General features: G+C 51.0%; 6 protein-coding genes across 6 annotated transcripts; 4 read left to right on the top strand and 2 right to left on the bottom strand.

Annotated features, from left to right (window-relative positions):
* Positions 1-100: 100 nt before the first annotated feature.
* Positions 101-1237, top strand: nagI (Gentisate 1,2-dioxygenase; the record flags this gene model as incomplete). Its single annotated transcript, XM_032024109.1, has 3 exons — positions 101-368; positions 428-862; positions 927-1237. The coding sequence occupies 3 exons, from the start codon at positions 101-103 to the stop codon at positions 1235-1237; spliced, it is 1014 nt and encodes a 337-aa protein (XP_031879265.1).
* Positions 1238-1625: 388 nt separating this feature from the next.
* On the bottom strand, positions 1626-3233 carry CGGC5_v015436 (putative MFS-type transporter; the record flags this gene model as incomplete). Its single annotated transcript, XM_032024110.1, has 3 exons — positions 1626-2876; positions 2939-3118; positions 3195-3233. 3 exons carry the CDS (start codon positions 3231-3233, stop codon positions 1626-1628), a joined length of 1470 nt encoding a protein of 489 aa, XP_031879260.1.
* A 518-nt stretch (positions 3234-3751) lies between these two features.
* Positions 3752-5759, top strand: Bco2 (Beta,beta-carotene 9',10'-oxygenase; the record flags this gene model as incomplete). The annotated part of the gene is made up of 6 exons (XM_066153263.1): positions 3752-3918; positions 3981-4248; positions 4301-4441; positions 4481-4810; positions 4871-4980; positions 5042-5759. The coding sequence occupies 6 exons, from the start codon at positions 3752-3754 to the stop codon at positions 5757-5759; spliced, it is 1734 nt and encodes a 577-aa protein (XP_066007406.1).
* A 756-nt stretch (positions 5760-6515) lies between these two features.
* CGGC5_v015434 (uncharacterized protein) lies at positions 6516-7718 on the top strand (the record flags this gene model as incomplete). Its single annotated transcript, XM_032024113.1, has 1 exon — positions 6516-7718. The coding sequence occupies one exon, from the start codon at positions 6516-6518 to the stop codon at positions 7716-7718; it is 1203 nt and encodes a 400-aa protein (XP_031879155.1).
* Positions 7719-8105: 387 nt separating this feature from the next.
* Positions 8106-9635, bottom strand: CGGC5_v015433 (uncharacterized protein; the record flags this gene model as incomplete). Its single annotated transcript, XM_032024114.1, has 8 exons — positions 8106-8446; positions 8505-8603; positions 8664-8771; positions 8822-8845; positions 8906-8956; positions 9022-9238; positions 9302-9520; positions 9612-9635. The coding sequence occupies 8 exons, from the start codon at positions 9633-9635 to the stop codon at positions 8106-8108; spliced, it is 1083 nt and encodes a 360-aa protein (XP_031879154.1).
* A 1220-nt stretch (positions 9636-10855) lies between these two features.
* pnbA-3 (Para-nitrobenzyl esterase) lies at positions 10856-12730 on the top strand (the record flags this gene model as incomplete). The annotated part of the gene is made up of 5 exons (XM_032024115.1): positions 10856-11067; positions 11123-11285; positions 11352-11586; positions 11660-12603; positions 12656-12730. The coding sequence occupies 5 exons, from the start codon at positions 10856-10858 to the stop codon at positions 12728-12730; spliced, it is 1629 nt and encodes a 542-aa protein (XP_031879224.1).
* Positions 12731-15011: the final 2281 nt, after the last annotated feature.

The raw sequence follows: 15011 nt of genomic DNA, 5'->3' as shown, positions 1-15011 counted from the left end.
CACGTTGTGACTCTGTGATAATCTTCGTCGAAGGTTAAAGAACCAGTCCGCAATCGCCTCATTTGCCAACAGACCACGCACGCGCAATCAGATCGCAATTATGTCTTCTACAACAGCAACCGAGACTTACACGCAGCCCAAGCCAGCCGAGGATGAGACGGCCAAGATGCTGCAGGCAGCTGAAGCCAGCCACACAAAGCCGCTGTGGCTTCAGATGTCAAGATTGAATCCACCTCTGCCAAACCCAAGATGCACACCATTCCTTTGGAAATACTCAGAAATTCGCCCAACTCTTTTGCAAGCCGGACAACTTGTGAATGAGCACCAAGCCGAGCGCAGGGTTTTGATGCTTGTGAACCCATCTCGAGGTAAGAGAGCCGAGATTCGCTCTATTCGCTCTGTCGGGCGCAGCTGACTCGCACACGAGATGCACCCTTCACGACTGATACAATCTACGCTGGGCTGCAGCTAGTCATGCCCAATGAGACAGCAAAAGCCCATCGCCATACCGCCTTCGCAATGCGATTCATCATTGAGGGCCAGGGCGGCTTTACTGCTGTTCATGGTAAGCGTATCCAGATGAATCGAGGGGACGTCATTTTGACCCCCACGTGGAACTGGCACGACCATGGAAAGGATGGATCGGGACCGATGATTTGGCTCGATGGTCTTGATTTGCCCAACTTCACCCATTTCCCGGTTCACTTTGTTGAGCATTTCTCGGCCCCCCGTTATCCCGCCGATAATGTCGACACCTCCCAATCGCCCATTGTCTTCCCATGGAGCCGAATGAAAGCTGTGCTCGACTCTGAGGGCGGCGACTTTGCTACAAGTAGATACTTGCATGCCGACGGGTCTGAAGGTGCGTTAAGTTTTCCTCTAGCCTCAAATTTTTGAACCCGACTTGTTTACTTACGCCGTGTTAGTGAGCAAGATCCTAGGAGGGAAAGCCGCCCGCATTGCACCCGGTGCGAAATCACCGCTGGTTCAAGAGACTGCGTCTTCAGTCTATCACGTTCTTGAGGGTTCTGGACACAGCCGCATCGGCGATCAAGTTTTCCAGTGGAAAAAGGGGGACACTTTTTGTATTCCTTCATGGTATCCCTACCAGCATTTCGCCGACCAGGGACTGCAAGAGCCGGTTTACTTGTACCGGTTTGATGATTCGCCCATGCTCAAGAGCTTAGGTTTCTATCGTTCCGCCGACATGGATGTAGAGAGCTTGGTATCTGCTTGAGCGACCGAACATAATGGCTGTCTGTGTTAGAGAGTGAACCGGCAGCAGAATTCTGTGTAAATAGAGCTGCTTGAAATGAAAAAGATTTGACCAATTACAACAAAACTGCCAGTAGAGGTGAAAGAGTGGCATGGTTTCTAAACAATCTCGTCCCATACTCATGATTCACAAGGCATTAAATATCGAAGGGTTTGAATGTCGAACCATCCCCCTCCACCCTTTTCTGTACATTTTCAACTTTTTTTTGATTCATTTTTCTTTTTCATTATGAAAAGCAAACTATCAAAACTCCATGCAAACCGTATCTACTCTCAATGTCTACAACACCGTTGTCAACACACTCAAGCCGCTCCCTACACTCTCGACCTCAATGTTCCAAGGGAACAGATCAAGCGAGACTAGCAGTCCTACGAATGATGACTTCGCTGAAAAAGTAGACGGGGATGACCAGCAGATAAAGCGCCCACAGAACACCTGCCATAATGCCAAATTGCTTCACAGGGCCCATTCGCTCCATCCAAGTGATGGCGGCATAAGACACACCGAAACCGACACAGTTCTTGATCAAGTTCACCAGAACTCCAATGTGACTGGCCCGAGAAGGCATGGTGTCAACGGCATACGTCAGCAAAACATTGGCCGAGCATGTCAACCCCGTAGCCAACATTCCCCAGCCGACACTCACTGAAATCCAATTATCTGGAGAGTTCAAGCCGTAACCGATCACAATGCACCCAGCAGGGCTGATGATTCCACCAATGACAACAGCCGGCAGTCTAGAGGCCGGGTTCGGCATGTGCTTGTTTTTCCTGGCTGCCTTCCCATACAAGAAGTCCGCTAGAGCACCGCCGATTGGAAGTCCTATCAGGAGACCAAGTAGAGTTCCAACGCTAAGGAGGCCTACGGGACGAGCTGTCCAGAGCATGGGTGGCTGTGCGTAGACAACGGCCACGAGGATGGAAACGAGAACAGTCCAGCCGATCGTGAACCCGAAGACCAGGGTGGTGATCAGAACCTGCGGGGCCACAAGAAGCTGCACTGGCTGAACAAAACTAGTCATTGCGAGTTTCCAGTTCATGTCGACATAGGCGCCAGTAAAGGATCTGAGCCACCATTGTCTTTTGGTCGACAGGAGCTCATTCCCGGTTCTCTGACGAGCTTCTTCGACTTCCATACACTTCAAGTTGGAACCTAAGCGCTTGAGATTGTCCTCATTGTCGGTTGAGACCTCGATGGATGTTTGATCGTCGATCCGTGTTTCCGGAAGCATTAGGAGTGATCCTAGGAGTGTGACGAAAATGAGGGCCGCGAGAATGCGGAAGTACCATCTCCAGTCATTCACTCCCTCGGCCACAACTCCAGCGACAATTGGTCCCAAGCTCGAACCAGCGGCCAGGAGTCCAACGTATACCACCATGGCACTGGCTAATTGGCTTTCTGGGAAGGTTTCCGCAACGATGCTTGGGCCTAGAGCCTCGACGAGGCCACCAGCTAGACCGCCTAAAATCCTTGAAGCTCTGAGAGAGTTGAATGTCGGTGCCTCAGCACCCCATAGGCAGAAGGCGAGGAAGAATAGTAAGGATATCAGGATCGTGTAGCGTTTGCCGATCAATGAGGCGGCCGGGAGTGCGAGTATATTCTAATGACGGGCTCCGTTAGTCTCTGTGTTTTCTCTGTATGATTATGCTGCATGGAACTTACCGACAAACCAAGGGTCAGGAGTACGTAGGTTGACAGTTGCGATGCTTCTTCAGAGGTACAATGAAGTTCTTTGATAATCAGGGAGAACAAGGGAGACACCCCAGCCGCAAATGCATTCCCCAGAAGGTTGTAAAAGCTGACGTTGAGGAGAATCCAGATTCTCCATGACAATGGCCAATGCTGCGTACGATTCTAAATTAGTTTTCATAGTTCAAGCAGAGGTCCGGCGCGATGAGTTACAAAGAAGGAAACCTACCATCACCGAGGAGCTAGTTATGGGAATATCAGACGACATTTTGCTCAGCCTTTGAAGATTGAGAGCGATTTTGCGATTCAAGACAGGGAGCAAGCCGAGCTCTAATTTTGCATAGTCTCTCAAAGACTAGGTTATCAACAACTGCGTGACGCCTTGTTTAACGACATCGTGAACCATCGTATTTACAATCACCTATCACTCTACCAACAATACAGTTTCCAATAGGATACGTACTATTGGCCTCGAGGTAGCTATCGGGGAGATAAAGTCTGAAGTAGTGCTCGGGGAGAAGCTCCAAACCCCGGATGTCACCCCGCACACGCGCCGGCCCGTGCCCACTCTGCAGCGCGCGGCAGATCGTAATCGGGCTCGGAGTATGGGGAACTGCGGAGACGCGGGGTTGTAATGCATTCGACCGGGCATCCCGTTGGCTGTGTGATTTATTAACGGCCCTAGGTGCGCAAGACTGCTGCATCGTGGATCCACTGTTATCAATATCCTGCAGGTTTCAAGGAGCAAATCTTGGCTACGCTGCAGTAATTTAGGAGATCTAAACAATGGTTGTCAGTCAGAAACCCAGTCCAGGTTACAATCAGTACTTCCTGCCCGAAGAGGATCTGAAGTACTTACCTCCATACCTTCGTGATGTCCCCGAAACAACTACGGAGACCCAGTGCACTACTGCGGGCACATGGCCGTCATGGCTGAAGGGCACATTTATTCGGTTAGTCTATGCGAAGGTTGAAGAAGATGATGGACAAAGAATTTTGCTGACGGTGAATGCAGAATCGGGCCAGGACGTTTTACTGTCCCGTTATCTGAAGATGGTTCAAAGCCTAGAGCTATCATCCAGCATTTCTTTGACGGCCTCGGCATGCTTCATAAGTTTCGGATGTTGGATGGGAATGTTCATTATACGAGCCGATACACGTCTGAGGGGGTTGTAAGGAGGGCTAAACGAGATGGCTATCTTTCCACCAACGTCTTCGGTCTCAATCCAAACACGCCTCTTAAGTACACGCAAGATCCGTGTTCGGCACTGCTGGGAGCTCAAGTCAGTAGAGCAGTATTCTCTCAAGCCACTGACGAGCTAATACATTTTGCAGCAATCTCTCTATCTTCCAAATGGGTATATGGAGCCTGATGAGATAAATGTAAACGTTGTTCCTCGCCGTGGGATGCACCTTCCACCGGACGACAATCCACACTCCAAAGGGCCCGAGGCAAAGGACCCAGCGACCGAAGAGGTAAGGTCACGGTTACTCATAACTAAACATGGCTAACAGAGTGCACCAATCCAGGTCCTGGTCCAGACGGATTTCAACCTCCTTCAAGTCTGCGATGCGCGAACCCTCGAGCCAAAGCGGATGCTCACATATGCCCAAATCGACCCAGAACTGTCTGGCTACGGCATTTGCTCTCATCCACCCAAAGATCGCACCAGGGGTCTAACTTTCAATTATTTGATTGACCCTGAGAAGGGTATCATGTCAGTCTTTGCATTGAATATTGCATCAAAACCTGCGTCCCTTTTCTGGAAAACGCCACTCCCATGCAAGCCGTGTTACATTCATTCTCTGGCGATGACAGACAAGTATGTGGTTTTCATCAGGAATGTAAGTGATCTATCAACTATGACTTTCTGCGAAAGGTGTTTGCTTAGCTCCAAATTTTAGCCGGTTCAAATGGATGTCAGCGATACGACGAAGCCAATGTCAGACATGCTCCAATTCGAGCCTAACACTCCGACCCAATTTTATGTTTTGAATAAGAATGACGGCAGGCAGTAAGTGCCCTCTGTAGAAGCTCAACCGTCATTGAATTTTGACTGACACTGTGTTCCAAAGCGTCGCGACTTATGCGCAAAAGGATGGCTTCATGTTTTTCCATTCGGTTAATGGATACGACTATGTTGATCGTCAAACCGGCGCCGTCAATATTCACATCGACCTTTGCAGTTACGAAGAAACTTATCCATCGTACAGCGAGTACAGTTTGAGCAACATTGTGGATCCAGCGCGGCCTTTTCAAGACGGCACTCTCGTCCGGTACGAGATGGCCGGCGTGGACAACGCCGATCCGTCTCGCATCGGCCGTGTAACAGTCGCTGCGTCAATACCAGGAATGGCATGCGAGCTTCCGCGGATTGCCAAGGTTGCCTCAATGGACCCCAATTATCGCTACGTCTATTGCACTGCTGGCAATGGCAGCCCCTCTCCGGGGACAGCTGTGCCAATTGGCCGACTCGGTAACGGGCTAAAGGTTGTTCAAGCAGCGTTTTTCGGGAGCTTAGCAAAGTCCGACTGGAAAACTGGAACGTTCAAGCGATGGCAGCCAGACAACGGAGAGAGTTGCCCTTGTGAGCCAGTCTTCGTGCAAAGACCTGGCACAACGGATGAGGATGACGGCATAGTTCTTACTATTGTCATCGACCGGGAAGGAACTCACAGCATTCTCATTGGTCTTGATGGACAGACCTTCGAGGAGGTTGCAAGGGCAGACATGCCTCAAGTGTATGCTCTGGGTCCTCATGGGTCATTCGTTGAAGGCAATTTTGGTGTTTAGATGAAAGCTACCATGCTCTGCGATCCAGTTAGTCTTTGAAAACCATCGGGAAGTGACCCGGAGCTGTCTTTTGGGAAGAATCCATGTCATTTGATTGGCCACATCGGCAGAATTACCGTTTGCGTGAGGTCGCACCAAGCAACTCAACTGAGGCAAACTTCCCGGGCACGTGCAACAGCGGACGGAATTTCTCCTTTGCCGCAATTTCGGATTTCAATTACGTACTTTCCCCCTAATATCGACTGGTGCGGGGGTCAGGGCATCGACAAAAGGGCGCGCTTGGCCGCCTTGGATGACCGGAAGCGGGGCCCGACCGTGTACGTTAAGCCGTCCCGAGAGAGTGGGTCCCGGAGGTCTCAAGTCGAGTCCGGCGCTCCATTCACTTCCGTGTACGTTGAGTATAGCCGAGTTGAAATGAAAAAGTTCCAATGCCGCCCGCGCACCGAATGACTTGAAAACTTTCGTTAGCCCAATCATTCGAGTCATTACCTGATTGCAGCGACAAATGCTGGCACGAATTTGAGCGGTTTCGGGGTATAAAACATGTGTTGTCGCCCCTCTTCGCCAAAACTTGCAGTTCTTTCGTTTTCATCACGACTTTCAACCAACTCTTTTCAGCTTCAGTTTTTGAGAATGATATCAACAACAACAAAGACTGACAGTTCCTCTTGTATCTTCAAGTGCATTCGTCCTGTTTCAATCCCTTCTATTTCTATCCTGGGCCACGATTCACGTCGCATTATGCACATGCCCAAGATGGCGCTGAGCATCAGCATCGACAACCACTACACGTCCAAGATTTACACGTGCAACTCCAAGGTCTCTGGAACACTATCAGTTTGCACCCAAAGGGATACACCATTCGATTGCGTCCAAATCGCCCTCCTTGGCACTTCCCACACTCGGATCGATATGCTACCTGCTCCCAAGATCATCGATAACGATTTCCTGAGGCTGGACATGCCTATTCACGAGGACTCATACCCTTCAGGGCGAAACTTTCGTGCTGGGCAGACCTACCATATTCCGTTTGAATTCACAATCCCTCGCGCCCTATCCAGTGACGCTTGTCACGCCCATACCCTCTCGGAGTCCGGACACATCCAAGATCTCCACATGCGGCTGCCACCAACCATGGGTGATTGGGAAAGAGACGACATGTCCCCTGTAATGGCTAGAGTCGGATACTCTATCGTGGGTCGTGTGTTACAGAAGCGTGCTTCTGAGCCAGGTCACGCAACCGAGATCAGCCAGCCCATCAAAGTGTTCCCTTCATTCCCGGAAGATCCGCCTTTAAGCATCACTGAGCAAGATACCCGATACTGCCTGAGCAAGACTAAGTACACTCGGAAGAGCCTGCTGTCGACACAAAGGGACCAGGTCACAGCGAGTATCGTTCAGCCGGCACCAGCAGTCTTAGACATCGCTGGACAGCAACTTTCTCCGACTTCGGCGACAATGCACCTTGCTTTCAAATCGAACTCGACATGTGCAACACCTCCAGACATCAGTCTTGGTCAAATCAGGCTCGAGGCGATCAGCTGGTTTAGCGGGGCCCCCATCAAGACCCTCCCGGAACTTGGCGAGGCAAGAGACTCCACCGGCGTCAAGCAGGAGTTGAAGTACATCACTTCAACCAAACTGCCAACGACTGGTGTAGAAGTCAAATGGCAGCAGGGTGATAGTGGCGGACAGTCCTCTCCGTGGGAAGGAAGTCTACAGATCCCGATCGCACTCCCAACCACCCACAAAATGTTCCTCCCGACTTTTTACAGTTGCTTCGTGGCCCGAACATACGTTTTGCACTTGTGTGTCAATGCAGCTGCGTCGGGTACGAAAATCAATCTATTCGTACCACTTCAGATCTCCGTGCAGGAGCAGAATGGAAAGAACTTCGAGGTGTCTGGCGATGATCTGCCAACCTTTGAAGCAGCTATCGCTTGGCGACCAGTACGTTGATGGATGGTAGTTGCCACAGAGATAACGAGACAATTGCAAGCGGAATGAAGAAGTCATGAGGATAGAAGGGACCGAACTGGCCTCGAGGACATGGACACAAGAGAGAGGTTACCGGCGATCTATGATCAATCTTACGACGAAAGAATTAACGACACTACTTGATATCATGCAATTAAGTTTTTTTGGTCATCTTTTTCCATGCGTAAACAAGATGCAGTATCATGTGGTGTGTATTAGGCGATGTTGTGAAGTACTAGGTACGTATGGGGTATTTGCTCGAAGAGGCGAGGGGTATTTGGAAGTGACGCGTGCAAAGCATAATGGTACGTTAGAGCGTGAAGGTGGGTTGCATATAGAGGTTCAATGCAGAAAAAGATCTCGGTCTCCCTAAGGATACTGTTCGAGTCTCTCCTTGGACATTGCGCCCTCTTCGTTGGCCCCATGATGCACTTGGAATGTCGTGCTGACAGAGATAACGCCTGGATTATCCGATGTCGGTGTGACAGAGGCTCCTCGTCCAGAAGCACTCAACCGACCAGCCTCCTTGAACAGTTCCTCGTCCGAGTCATTGTCTCTGATCTGTGTTCCGCCAACTACGGTGGTTGTGAGGCGGCTGTGATGGGTTCGTCTAGTGCCGATTGCGGCCGATGAGAGTTCGTAGTTCCCGTAGCGGTAGTTTGATGTGGTCCCGCGAGTCGAGGTGTGCCCAAGAAAGAGTGTTCGCAGTGCTTTAAAGAAACCTGTCAGTCCACTGATGATCAGACGATAGGTCGGGGGTCAGCGTACCTGGAAGGGATGCGGCGATGATTGCAACAGCTGTCTCGATCATAGACACAGTGCAAGTCAACATTGTCTCCATTTTCTTAGAATAGAATGCTCGGATAACTGTGGTTATTAGATTGAAATCAATTTGCAAGGGCATGACATCAAGGCAATTCAACTCACTGCTGGCAATGATGACGAAGAAACCAAGTGCGAAGATGGCGGCGACGCCAAGCTTCTGCTTCAACTTCATCTGCAGCTTGAGAACCATGGAAATTGGCAAGCTGATTGCTGGGTTTTGTCAGAAGAGGGAAAGTAGCAACACAATGTTCTTGACTTACTGGCAACATCGGAACCGATGTTTACTGCGGAGGGGTTAGCACAGTCCAAGCGTCGTCAGGAAGATCAATTGGAGGGGTTCTTACACAGAATCGTCAACCAGTAGTTGATCTCAGCGTCCTTCGGATCGCATTGGTCTATAGAGTCATAGGATGTCAGTATCTCAAGTTTCTCGGTCTGGTTGTGCCCATTATTGACTCACAGTTAGGATCCATTGACCATCTCTTGTCGTGCGGGTAACACTGGAAAATGATGTGGAAGAAGATAGTTGCCCAAGACGCCAAGAGCAGGCCAATCGCAACGTTGTATACAATCTGAAGTCTCGATGCTGGTGCTGCGATTCTTTTGTAGAAGATTACAAGTGCAACTTTGATGGCCCAAAGAGACGTCACGTAGAGGATTGATCCAGGAACGATCATCTTTGTGTCATGCCTCGTCAGTTCTAAGCCTTAGGTCGCACCAGCCGGTACCGGGAGTCTTACCTGCATAATCTGAATAAACTCCTCTCTCGTGGCCTTTGGAATCTCAGCCATACCAAGATTCCACATGTGCTGCTGAATGATCAAGTCCCCGATGAGACAACATGTCGACAATATCAGGAGGGCATCGTCGATGCCTAGAGCCTTGAACCTCCGAATTCGGACCCACAGCCTGAGGACCAGGAAAAGGGTTGCCGCTACAGTACAGATGTACCAGGAGATCTGAGTACTCAAACTGTCAGTACCAGAGAGCGGGAAAAGTCTCGCAACTTGAGCTTTAAAAAATGATGCCCAACACGTGAATTGCACCTACCACTTGGCCAAGACCTTCGGCCATGACGAGCAAGATGACCGGTCCTCACGTCAACTTGTGCAAACAAGACAGAAGAGGAAGGGCGGTGGATGCCCCTCAGGTCTTATTGCTCGATCCACGACCAAGTAGCTGGGCCACGGGGCTGTTCAGAGGCCCCCCTTATGCATCACGCTTGTTTTCAATTCAGCTTAGCCATGGTGCGACGATCCATGGCTTGTGCATTTTCTGCACCTGTCAATCACCTCATGTAGGGATGTGGCGCACCACACAGCGCTAGGCAAGGTGTTGCCCTCGTGGGCGAAACGATATCTGTCAAATCTGCACATCTCCTCCGGACTTGGCGCGAGAAGCGGGAATTCCGACGTAGCCTGTGGGATAAGCAACTGTTGCGAGCCTCGTGGCCCATCTGGCAAATGTTGACGGGCAATCAGGTCCCAGAAATCGCCAGCGCATGAACCTTTGGTTCCAGTCAATCGGATCCAATGAGGCCGAGAGACGTGGAGTGACCATATCAGGATTCTCGTGATGTTCAAGAATTAGTGCCAACAGTAGCGTAGGCTGAAGTTCGCCGGTCCCGCTTGTTCCGCCGTCGAGGCAGGGGATCCAACAGGGAGTCAACATGGGGCCATGGACTCTGCATGCTTCGCGGCATTATTGATTTCTCGAGTCCCTCTGCCGGTGGAGACAGCCTGGAGCCGCTAGGGCTGGCTGGTTGAGAGCGTCAGGGGAGCGGCGCTCTGCAACGTGGGAGTTGACAAGGTCTACCAACGTGTTTTGCACATGGGAATCAGGATCTTGGAATTCTTCAACATCGAACCGCGCGCGGGATTAACGCCGACAGAGCCGGCTGTGGAGCATCACCGGTGAGATGCGTGGGCTTTCTTCGGATGAAGCTCAAGAAAACGACCCTGATCCCAGCCTGCCCAGCCCAACATTAAATGAGATTTCCGGAGAAGGCGACCTTTTCGTTCTCGATAGCGCAAATGTCAGCACAAAGAGCCCCCTATGGGCGGAGTTGACATGGGGTTGAACCCCTGGCGTTCTGTGGCTCCCTCTCCACTTCAGCAAACCATCGCCATCTGTCTGCCCACATCTGTCTTCGTAGGGGTCTCATCAAAAGGGAAAAGAGCATCGCTCGTTATTCATATGAACTGCATGGACGCCCTCAACAGCTTGGACTACCTAGTTGTCCTCCCACCTTCCGCACGCACCTCACCGATCGTCGTCAACAAAGTGAGTGCATCATGGGACTCGTCAATGTCTTGACAACCGGCGCAAGCTTGGTCCTGGCGGTGGCCTCTGTCTTCCCTCACGCGGCGGTGGCTGCATGTGCCAACATCACCAGGCCCACAAGCGTCGTTCTTCCTCAGGGAAGGATCAAGGGCTTTCGTGATGATTCTCGCAATGCGGTGTTTTTGGGCATCCCCTTTGCGGCGACGACGGGTGGGGAGAATAGGTATGTCGATCATTGCGATTTTCGACTTTCAGCTGGACTAACGAAACTTTCAAAGATGGAGAGCGCCTCAGAATGTTCTGCGGTCGAACGCGACCTTCGATGCGACGTCATACGGCCCAACATGCCCTCAGGCCATCTCCGGTACTACATTCAGCCAGCAGGGTGAGGATTGTCTCAACTTGAACATCTGGTCTCCTCCGAACGGAAATGACCTGCCCGTAAGTCGGATCAAGAGCCCACAGGTTTAGTAATTAGTTTCCAAGACTGAACGATAATGCGCACAGGTATTTGTCTACATGTACGGCGGTGCCATGGTGACGGGCTCCAACAGCAATCCTCAGATCCAGGGAACCAACTTCGCTCGCAATGGAGTTGTTTATGTCAACTTCAACACTCGCGAGAGCATCTTCGCCTCTCCACACTCTGCGGAGTTGAAGGATGCCAACCCTGAAGAGTCCCAAAACTTTAGCATCCTGGACGTCGAGAAAGCCCTTGATTGGATCCACGAGAATATCCGGGGTAAGCAAGCATCTAAGATCTCACATGAGTGGCCAATGCCGATCAAAGTGACACGAGTCTAACGCCAGACCAGCATTCGGAGGAAACCCCGACCACATCGTCTTCGGTGGCCATTCCTCTGGCTCAGTCCAGGTCGATCACTACCTATGGAACCACCCGGACTCTTGGCTCAAGGGAGCTGTGCAGATGAGCGCCAACGCCATGTCCGGTCCTGCCTACGCACCCGTCAACGAGGCCCTTGACGCCGTTGCTACCGAGGTCGGATGCCCTGCTGGTGGCGATGGCCAGATCGATTGCCTTCGCGATGTCGACGTCTACGCTTTCCAGACCACCAACTTCAACTCGACCTTCAACACTTGGTTCACTCCTGTCATTGACAACATCACCCGCCATTCCGACTATGCTGCTCGTTTTGCCGCGGGCAAGTATGCTACTCACGTGCCGCTCCTGACTGGTACCTCCAATGGCGAGGGTACCATCTTCAGTCTCGTTTACGGCGCCGAAAACACGAACTTTAGCTCCTGGATCAACACATTTGATGCCGACAGTGCGCACATCGAGGATGCTGTTCTGATCGAGGCATACAACGCTTCAGCCTATGGGACCGAGTCTCTCCGTAGCGGTGCCCAGTACGGCGACGCTCGCTTCAACTGCGCCGTAGACTACCTCCAGGACCTCCGCAGTGCCGCACAGGACACTTGGGTCTACCGCTTCTTCGGCGCCTATGACAATGTCGTCGGAGTTCCTGGCACTGCTCCCACTCATGGCACCGAGGTTCCCTTCTTCCATGGCGGCAATGAGTGTTTTGAGGCTTTGTCGAACGTCACCGAGGCCCAACAGGCATTGGCTGACTCCATCCACGGGTGGTTTGTGGAATGGATCAAGGAACCCGCTGCCGGTCCTGGGTGGGACAAGGTTGCACCCGAGTCGGGAACCCTCGTCAAGCTTGGCGTCCCCGAGGATGAGTTGTCTCGTCTGAATGGTTCCACGGCCGATTTCAATGCTCGATGCCAAGCGGTAAGCTGCTCTTACTAAGATGCAAATGAAAGTCTATGTTAACAAGTTTAAGGTATACAAGCCTGCTTTTCCCAAATACCCCGTGGTCCAGTCGGTTGCCGACTTGGTGAAGAAGCTATCCGAGTAAATTTCGACCAAGAGTGAAACCATTACGAACTGCTTGCACGTCACTCAGATGAAGACCAACTCTCAGGCAACAAGATGATTCAAGTGTACATAATTAGGGCGCATGCATATTATCATGGTACCATGCACTTTTACATGTACAAATGGTGATTAATAGGGTTCATCATGTCGGTGAAACCTCCACCCTACTGGAGCACGTGTGGTTTGCGGTGCAAACCCCAAGACACTTCTCAGTCTCAGCCACAGACGTCAAGGTCTCTGGGCTGATTTCCAGTACTTTTGTGCAATCACGCCCCCAGGGCATGACCTCCCGCACAGAGGAGTTCTTCGTCTCCCTCCAATATCGCAGGAGCAACCTTCTTAAATTACACTGAAACTGTGAGGCTTCGTTTTCGACGTAACGCGCAGCACGCCCTTTGAATTCGGCTTGTTTGGTTTGCACAGTAGTTTCCTTTCACTGTTACCTCTTGACACAAGCAATGAGTTAAAGCGTTATCGTTTTCCTCTGATACTTCCTACTAAGGTAGCCTTTTAGTAATGAGGGAGTGTGATTATCCTTGAGGTTTAAGGCTGCAGGAATGTCCTGCCACTACTTGAGAAAGCCCATCCGATTGCCCAGATTTGATTGAATCCTGGTGTCATCTCGAATGAGAAAGGTCGCATGCGAGAAGTGGCGTGATCCAGACACAAGCCGACTGGGATTCAGAATCGGCTTCCAGCCACGTTGCCAGCTACAACACTGAGCATCAGGCCGCGACAGCTGAATGTATGTACAATGGTTTGACTAGGGATGGCATAGAGCCTCGAAACAATATGAGCACAGTATGAAACTGAAGCATAGACGGCTAATGAGTGCATAAACAGGTAAGACAGTGTCAGCTGCTATGCTGAGGTAACGGGACAAGACATGCGGCGGTCTGTGAACTATTTAACACCTGGCCCAGGCGAACAGACTGTCCATTTGAATTTTCTTCTATAGCGTGCTGGCCAGATTGCGTTCGGAATGAAACGACGTTTGATTTTCGTTTTCTTACTTGTGCTTCACAGCAAAACAATCTTTTGCCAGGGCTGCTTTTTCCCTGATACCAGTACAGATACGAGGGGAAAGAGATGCTTCGAGCCCCAGGAGGGAAAGGCCGCAGGGTGCTGCTACGACGACCATTACTGCCTTGACAACGGCCTTTGCCTCGAGCCGAGGGCATTTACCATATACCGGGCTTCTTGTACAGACCGTACATTCAGAGCCGACGGGTGCCCTACAGTGTGTCTGAAGCAATGTACGTCATTGAAATCCCAAATCCTCGACTGAAAGCCTTAGTCTCTGACCTTCATTTCCGAATAGCTGAGGATGCTCATCGAGGCGTCAATTGGTGTCCCGTGGAAAAGATCTGGACATGCGAAGATGCTGGGATCTGCAACAAGACTAGCATCTCAATGGAGAGTCCAGTACAAATCATTATGAATGCTACCGCTATGGCTGATCCTAACGGCGTCTCTAAGAGCGTCGGGATTTCCACAAGGGCGGTAGTAGGAGTTGGAGCTGGCATAGGGATACCACTGTTGATCAGCGTTGCTGTGCTCGCGACGTTGTTGGTTCGCGAGAGAAAGAAGTCAAAAGCAGCTTTGCTGTCACAGCCAATTCTTATGCCAAACCAAGCTTCCTCGAAGCCTGCAAACTTGTTCGCTTCACCAGATCGGTCTCATTATCAACTTCATAGGGTAGACGGAGAGAGAACAACGGAGTTAGCAACGGATGCAACTGTGAGGCACGAGCTGCCTCATTGATCGTGCCAGCCAGGGAAACAGCAGGTGTAGCTGAATGTTGGAATTGAGTGGTGGGAAGAGGATAGGTGAGACTTGGAGAACGGTTTTAGTGACTAACCCAGCATATGCGTCAGGGTTGCTGCGAGGATCTTTGCGCTCTGTCAGACGACACTCGGTTGCAACGGCGGGCTTGGCGGGAGGCGAATCAATTTCAATGTAAGCAACCAAGTCATGGGAAACATAGCTTTGAGAGGTGAGTGGTTGCTGCTACTGGAAGTGACGAGCCAGTGAGACAAATCTGCAGGGCCAAGGCTCGGCCCTCGTACAAGAGCTGAAGATAGTTTGACGACTTCCTGTTTCCTAATCGGGCAACACGCAAGTCGATGAAATACGATGAGTGAGACACAGTCGGCAAGTCAGCCTAACCGCAGTGGCCGGGTTTTGCGACATGGCATTTAAAAAACCGATTTCCGATACTTCGCTACGTCAGCATCACACAGCGGCCCATCCCTCTTCAT

The sequence above is a fragment of the Colletotrichum fructicola genome (assembly GCF_000319635.2).
Source record: "Colletotrichum fructicola Nara gc5 chromosome Unknown KSG_Nara_v1_contig09, whole genome shotgun sequence".
In the NCBI taxonomy this organism is placed as follows: Eukaryota; Fungi; Ascomycota; class Sordariomycetes; order Glomerellales; family Glomerellaceae; genus Colletotrichum; species Colletotrichum fructicola.
The sequence above is the reverse complement of the archived record's forward strand: the minus strand, read 5'-3'. Positions and strand labels throughout refer to the sequence as shown.